Source organism: Haplochromis burtoni, unplaced genomic scaffold (assembly GCF_018398535.1).
Source record: "Haplochromis burtoni strain Fernald_Lab_line unplaced genomic scaffold, NCSU_Asbu1 Contig_343, whole genome shotgun sequence".
NCBI lineage: Eukaryota > Metazoa > Chordata > Actinopteri > Cichliformes > Cichlidae > Haplochromis > Haplochromis burtoni.
The window spans coordinates 369,062-377,250 of record NW_024582704.1 but is presented as its reverse complement, the minus strand read 5'-3'; the positions used below and the strand labels follow the sequence as shown (position 1 = coordinate 377,250).

Below are 8,189 nucleotides of genomic sequence, written 5' to 3'. Positions count from 1 at the left end.
GGGGGGAGATGTCTTGCTGCTGAGAGAGGGATTGGAGGAGGGGGGTGTCATGGTGTCAGGAAGGGGGGGAAGCGAGGGAGGATATCAGCTGGGTTCATTAGAGAATTGTGGTAAATCGAAATTACCATTGGTTTCTACACTACACAAATAGTCACCAACCAAATACTGAGTTCCAGCAATAGAAAGTAAATGAATTTTAAAGACACAGTTTAAGAGACTTAATTTAAATGGTTTCCTCATAGTTAAATTCTGTAGAATGTTTGTGCTTTACTTACTAAAGCATAACATCATCCCTGTGGCATCCTCCCTGTCTGTGCTCCCCGTAATGACTTTGTCCGAGCCTGTATTTGGACACATTACACCCAGAACACACTGGCACCATCTCAAGTCTGTCATTGGGCTGCCTTTGGCTCAGTTTATGGTCTGAAGCCAAGAATAATGTTGTTGACCTAGTGGAGTCACTGAAACAGTGCGAATCATGTCTGTACAAACAGCTTTAGTCATGATGCATCTTTGAGCCGTGGAAGTGGAAGGAAAAAAAGAGCTACCCAGAAAAAAACACTCTGCGCTATAAATCTTTTACGTATTATATGCTTGTTATTGTTTATTTGGTTTCAGCCCTTGTTACCTCAGCTTGCCTTCCTGCCCTCTTGAGCTTAAGTTACTGACTTAGATTTCCAAGAATAACTGTTGACACCTCCCATACGAGAAGGTTGGAGAACATATTTGCATTATTGTGGGCTGTTTGTGTAGGTGGAAAGCGCAAGAGTGCAGTAAAATATTTGCATTTGAGACCAAGTTTCTGAAACCAGAATTTGTCTTGTTGCTAATTTTACATTGGTGTCTGTTAGGGAGAAAAACTGTTTACACCCTGATTATTATACAGATGGATTTTCTCTGTTGGCATGTTACTGTAGATTGCTGTTTGCTGCTGCTGTAACTCAGGAAATTCTTGTGATTATGTAAGCCCATTGTGACAAATATTTATGGTAATGTATTCTTAGAAATTGAAATGTTTGGAAGTAGCACAGTGATTTAATGATAGCTGGCTCTTACTGATGACTTATTCACTCTATTTTGCGTTTATACATTGGAACTTAATGTCCACGGTGAGAAACTCCTTCCCTGGAGGTCAATTATAACTCATCTCTTCTGCTGGGAGATTTGTGTTTTATTACCGTTGATATGGAGCTAGCCAAGTTTAGAAAGACTAAAATCTTTAGGTTGTAAAAATGTCGTCTTCAACGATATTCGTCTTTTCTTTTACATAGACCAGGTGGATGAACACACAGTGCCTGAAATATTTTTCAGTGTTTTTAGTTTTTCCACATCCTACTTCCTGCCAGCCCAACACAAAAAAAGCACTGAAAGGTCCAATACCTGACCTGTCTGCTCACTCTGAAAGCAGCATGAGTGCTTTTGGGTTCGGTTTTTATTGGCTATCTACTTTCCAGTAGGAAGCTTGTACTACTCCGGAGCGCTGAGTGATGTTAGTCTGTCCTCGTCTGACCTGGAGTTCCTGAAGCAGGCAGGTTAGCCAGTTCAGAGACAGACAAAGTGGTGAACAACATGCCAGCTCCTCTGGAAGGCGTCACATTTCGAAATCCACATTCTGGGATGCGAAGTGATACAGTCACTGTTTAGTTTGACCCCGTTTGCTCGTTTCTTTGTCCAGACAGTGGAGTTAAATGTTTTTCCACTGTGTCTGCCTTTTTAATGATTTCTTCTGCCTTATGAGTCACAGACGAGAGGCAAGTTTGTAGCTTTGATCCAGAGGTTTGAGCCAGTGTCAGCCGGTAATAGAGGCCAACTAAGTTCTCTATCACCACGATTCTCAAAAGCATCTAAATGGGTTGTTGTTCATAAACTTCAGTGGGACAGAGCCTAACCTTTAGATACTTTTAGACAGAAAGTGTTGGTCTGATTAAGAGATGTTCAGTTTATCTGGACTGAATTATCTGTCTCTGCAGTATATGTACCAAAATGATTTAACTTCAGCTAGTACACCTTGTGTGCATTGTTCCTGGAGGAAACTGCATGCCGTAAATTAATTGTCACTGACTCATTTCTCAAGGAGCCGTGACTAGAAAAACCTCACCTTGTGATGCTTCGCCGTGTTGGTTGTTTACGACTGGAAAAGGTAGTTGTGCCCTGAAGTTTCCATCTGTATTGCATAGCAACAGCCTTATTGGTAACACGATGGCCTACCCTGGACCAAAACAAAATATTTTTCAAATGCAGGAGAAATTTTGTGATGGATGAAGCTCTTAAATTTGTGGATTACGATTAGCCTGAAGCCAAGTAATTTTGCACATTAGCTTGGCGTTAGCTGTCTCCTTGCATGTTTGGGAAGTTAGAAAGTGGCGTGGGCAAAGGGTGGGGTAAGGGAGGGGTGTTTTCCCGTTTCACAGACGGAGAGCTCGGGACAGCTCTAAGTGATTCACTGAGGAATTTGTTTACTTGTGGTAGAGCTACAAATAACTATAGGGCTTACATAGGGCGAAAAACGACTTCCCCTTCAGGCAGCCATACAACATAAACAGAGCTGTGAGGGGAAATACTGGACTGTCTTATTAAAGCACAAACGCTACACATGTTCCACACAGCCACATGGATCCCATTACTCACTGAGGAGCTTTTTTTTTTCGCCCCATCAGGACTGCTGGCCATAGCTCCTTCATCCTCACTCTGGCAATTTGTCTACCGCTGGCTTTAATAGATCCTAAAAACATGTTATTAATCAGTCTCGGACCAATGCTGTTAGAAACTATGTGAGAGCAAAAGCTTCCTCTGTGGCATCAGACGGACAGTGTCTCAAGACTATGTTTGGCCTCCTGCCAGACGCTCTGCGTTCTTGATCCATAAACAAATTATACACACCTTAAAGTGGACTCTGTACTTGGTCTCAGTGACCCTTGTGCAAGATGCTGTATGCAATATGTAGCCTTTCTCATTAATTCGTTTACATCTTACCACATGTTCCTCTTTTCCTCTATAGGCATTTGGGAATGCAAAGACAGCACATAACAACAACTCCAGTCGCTTTGGGAAGTTCATTCAGGTGAACTACCAGGAGAGCGGCACTGTGAGAGGGTAAGAGCCCAGAACCTAATTCTTATTAATGTCCAAATAAAATAAGAAATAATGTTAAAGTCAACCACTTTTCTTGTACTTTTTTTTTTTTTTTTTTTTTTAAACAGAGCTTACGTGGAGAAATACCTCTTGGAGAAGTCAAGACTGGTCTACCAAGAGCACAATGAACGGTGAGCGCATCTCAGAAATGCAGATTCTTATCAAAAGCCCTCATATGAACAGCAGAAATACATTTGGCGAGCAGGACTGGGCTGGGTTGCTGTGACGTACATTTAACACAAAACATGCATGCACCAAATCAAAGATGATAAGCTTGTGTAAAAAAATCAGTAATTAGCAGTAAGGCCAGCGAGCTTTTATTGTACTATATTTGTAACATTTCAACAAAACCTATTAATACTCATTTTAATCCAATCTTGCAAATTGAGTGTTATAACACAAAAAAGTGAGTTTTTCTTAAAGCTGCATATATTTCACAAAAAAGCTGGCATCAAAATGTCTGTTGAAGATGCCAACGTTTAAATAGACGATAAAAATTAATTAGTGGGCTCAGCAGTAATATTGGTGGAGTGCACAGTCGGCCCCTTTTGCTAGCTACCTCTGAGATGGATTTAAGGTCCATAAAAACTTTTGAAGTGTGCATTTAAAGAGAATCTTGGTCGAACAGCAAACATTTTCTCTCTAACCTTTCCACTTCAGCCCGACTCTGTCAGAAACAGAATGCACACGCAGATAAATAATCTGATGGAAGTGAGATGTCGTGGTTGTTTTTCAGTCAATAATTTGATCCCACTCCAAGACATCGGTTTCACAAGTAGTTTAGCAAGATGGTTTTCTGTAGAATGTGGATCACCAAGAAGTCAGTATAGCTCAGTAGGTAGAGTGGTCACCCCATGATCAGAAGGTCGGGGGTTCGAATCCACTAAACTGCTACCCTGAGGTACCGTCCCTACACACTGCTCCCCGGGTGCCTGCTTAGTGGCTGCCCACTGCTTCACTGAGTGAATGGATCAAATGCAGTGAAAAACAAGTAATTTCACCACGGGGATCAATAAGCTATACGTTATTATTATTATTAGTCAACTTGTCAGTTTTCACACCACATGAATTGAAACGAAACCTGTAAGATGAAATTTGAAACCCCTCTCTATAGTTGCTCCAGTTTTGAATACTAACAATGCTAAAATTACCATGCTGACATTCTAGCCTGCTGAACATAACAAGCCTGTTTCCAAAATAACATGGAAAGCACTGTATACTGTATTGCTGGATGTCAGGAGTTTGCTGTGCTCACTGCACTCAAAATAAAGTCCTGCATCCCACTCAGTCAGTTTGCTAAAATGAGCATGTTCATGGTGATGATTAATACAGTAACTGATCGGCTGCTAAAAGCATAGGGCTTGTTTTTTGGGGGGGGGCATAGATGATTAAGCTGTTTTGGTACATGGGGGATAATATCCATCTCAGTGGAAAGAACATAAGATTAGGAACGTTGTCGATGGAGATAAACTTCTTAACCATTTCCAGAAACAGATGTTTTTATAATTTAAAATAACACTGTAAAGTTTGAACTAATTGAGTTACAATGTAATAATTTTTTGTTTCTTTGTTTTTGTTTTTAGAAACTACCATGTGTTTTACTACCTGCTGGCAGGAGCAAGTGAAGAAGAGAGGAAAGCCTTTCACCTCAAGAAGCCTGAAGAATACCATTACCTCAGTCAGGTGGGACCTTTAGCATCAGGCACTGCAGACTTGATCTTAGCCGTGCCATGTAATGTGATATTTGTTACAGTTTTCATTTATCTGTAACATTGTAAACGTCGTCAGCATGTGTGAAATAATGACACAGGGGGAAAATAGTTTTTTGACACGTGCTGCACTGCTGTCCTTCACATACACACTATCTAAAATGTTCAGCTGTTTCAGGGACAGACACAGCGTGTTAATTTGTTTGCTTTTCATTTTGACTTCTTGTAGGCATAGCTGCACGTACTGTATAGTAGGTTTGTCTTCACTTCCGTCTTTATTTACATTTTTTTTTTTTTTGTTCATGCAGTCAGGCAACCTCACTGCTTCACTTCTGCTGACAAAAACACACACCGAATGGTATTCGTCCCCCATCTCTGTTGCTCTGTTGTCCTAAAGGAAAACAGGTTTCACATAACTATGAAATAAAGCCACAACAACACAGAAATAGTCAGTCTGCATATGAAATGCTTATGTTTTGTAAAATTTAAAGTGTCTCCGTTTCTGAGCTTGACATTCAGACGACCAGCGACCTCCCCTCCTCCAAAGTCCTCATGCCTACGCAGAAGAGAGCAGGGAATTCCTCCCATTCCTCCCAGCCACTGATGTGCACATGCAAACATGCGTGCGCTCGTACACCCCCCCACACACACACACACACATTCTGTTCATGCCCTTGTATTTTGCCCTTCTCTTCTATTTTGGGAACCACATGTGAATATATTATAATATAAATGTAAATTATAACTCCCTAGCTAGAGCTCTTGCATGGATTTCAGTGTTCACACAAGGAATCAAGTTTTTACTATGTGCATGTGTTTGTGTGCGTATAAGAAGAAACTGAAATTTATTTATGAAGTAACTTTCACACACAGTCACAAAGCAGTGTACACAATATATATTCTAAAAAAAGAAAAAAAAAAACAGAAAAAAGATTGATGCCCTTAATATTATTTTCTTCCAGAGTAACATCGTGCAGCATCATGTTGTACCGCAGCTAAAAGAAACAAAGTTCCCCAAGGAGGTGCACTTAAGGACACCCTCACTGAGGCTCGTTGATTATATGCTGAAAAATTCCAGAATGCACAGATGAGCAGATAGCAGATGTTGCATGAAATAATGGGAATCTGGTACTCTACTGCGAATCCTGCGTTTTTGCAGCAGTGCCTGCTCACAATCTGGAAATGCAGTAATTACTTTAATCTACATAAATCTGTGGTTGTAAATTGCTGCCTGGGGTTTGTTATCTGCAACAGTGTGTCTGCAAGTTGAGTTTCATACCTCATCAACAACCCTGTTTTAAAAAAAAAAACCCCACAAGTAATTGACGTGAACAAGTTGAAGTTTAACTTTGCTCACTGAAAAATTGCAAAGAATTTGAAGATTTTATAATCTGCCGTGCATAATATCATTAAAACATTCAGAGAATTTCGTAGTCTCTGTACCAAGGGTAACACTGAGAAAACTCCAGCATGCAAAGAAACTACATAGAGAGAAGGCAGCAGTATTTCTAAGCTTATTTAAGATGGTCTGAAAGAAAAGATTTTTCTTACAAATCAAAATTTAAGCTGAAATGAAGGGAACCATCCAGGCTGTTATCAGCACACAGTTTAAAAGCCAGCATCCATAATGGCGTGGGGGTAGCTTGAACATCAGCAAAGTGCTATAAATGCTGAATGATTTATAAAGGTTGTTGAGCAACATATGCTGCCATTCAGACTGTTCTTTTTCAGTGAAGCCCTTGCTTATTTCAGCACAACAATACAAAACCACAGTCTGCAGCATGGCTCAGTAGTCCAGTTCCTAAACTCAAGAAGGAAGAAAAGAAAATATTTCAATATCAAAACTGTAGCACCTGGTCCCATTAATACCAAATGTCTCATTTAGGACACGGATAATGAAGAATTATGTTTTAACATTTGACAACAATAAAATCTAGGGTTTGGATGGCTTGAAAGAATTCAGTTCTACATTAGTAGAAATCAGTTCTTATCTCAGGAGGTAAAAAATGAGTCATAAAAAGGTATTTAAAGTTGAAGGAAAGCCAACAATTCATTCTGGTGTCTTAATATTTTTGTGTGCTGCATGTCTGGACCTCTTATTTCCTCCTGCTTTGATGTTTTAATGTGTTCAACCATAAAGTTTTTATGTGGTAGTGTCTGAGTGTGTTTTCTTTGTCTCTGTCATCACTGCTTATATGCTTAAAAGTGTTTGACTTTGAATCGTCGATGTTTGAGACTGTAATGAACAGCCTGTATCTTAACAGCACGTCTTCGTTGTCATTAGTCGCTCTTAAATCTGCGCTCATGTTTGACCAGTATATAGTGTGTGTTGTCATTGGAATGCTGCTCTCTAACCTTGATCTTGCCTCCTGTAAACTGGTCATTTCCAGATGTCAAAGACAAGCCACCAACGTCATTGGGAGAGTTACTGTGAGAGTGAGCCGGTCAGTATCAGCTGTGTGTTAACTGTCCGTGTGTCTGCACGTGTTGCAGAAACCTCAGCCGGTAGATTTTGTGTCACCTGAGCACTCGCAGCTGAAGCTGCACTTCATCTGCACAGTTGCACACCTCCTCCACCCCTCCACCCACCCGTTCCTATGATTCCCTTGCTTATTTTGTTGCTTTTTGGATATATCCTGGTTTGGTTTGGGGAGCATTTATTTGTTTTTGCTTTCCCCTGTTGTACTCCTTCTGAGTTCTGGTGGTATGTCTACTCATATCCTGGCCACTGTAGCTGCCTGTGTTGCTCTAATTTTTTTTCTTTTTGATCGTTGACCGGTACAGTATTTCCTGCAGCACTCATTTGAATTTGCTGTCCTCCATACACTACAGAAATCCCCGAGTAATCTTGTGTTCAGACAATTTGTAGCATCAAAAACTTTTAACACACTCATAACTAAGGATGGGTATCGTTTATGTTTTATCCGATACCGGTGCCACACCGGTACTTTTGAAACGGTGCCGGTGCTTAAACGGTGCTCAAACCGGTGCTTAAAGAATGGAGAACACACACTTTGTCCAAAAACCTCTCATGTTTAGCTGTTTTTTGTTTTTGTTTTTTGTAAAAAGATAACAATGTTAGCCTTTTCTGCAGCTATAGGGCATATATGGTATCACTCGGGTTTTTGGGGGATGTTGCCAACTCCAGGTCCGATAACAGGCACCACACCCGCAGTAGATGTGCTCGGTATGACGTCTTGCAGCAAGCTATCAAATACGGCGCATTTCTCGGCTTTTAACAAAAACGCTATGCGTCGCCAGGTGTTTCATCGGATTTGAGGTGTTACCTCCTTTGACAGTATCATAGTATCAGCTTAAAGCACTTGTTGCAGGCTGCTGAGTTTGCAT

The 8,189-nt window shown here is 40.6% G+C and overlaps 1 protein-coding gene across 8 annotated transcripts in view; it reads left to right on the top strand.

Annotated features, from left to right (window-relative positions):
* Window positions 1–8,189, top strand: part of myo9aa (myosin IXAa) — a 100,514-nt gene that overhangs the window by 50,674 nt on the left and 41,651 nt on the right. For 7 of the 8 annotated variants that reach the window (XM_005942494.2, XM_005942499.3, XM_005942500.3 and 4 more), the window contains exons 3-6: window positions 2,999–3,093; window positions 3,201–3,263; window positions 4,716–4,815; window positions 7,232–7,285. In XM_005942494.2, coding sequence (XP_005942556.1) covers window positions 2,999–3,093; window positions 3,201–3,263; window positions 4,716–4,815; window positions 7,232–7,285 — 312 coding nt within the window. The remainder of the gene's footprint in view (window positions 1–2,998; window positions 3,094–3,200; window positions 3,264–4,715; window positions 4,816–7,231; window positions 7,286–8,189) is intronic. The other variant, XM_005942498.3, reaches the window with a different exon arrangement.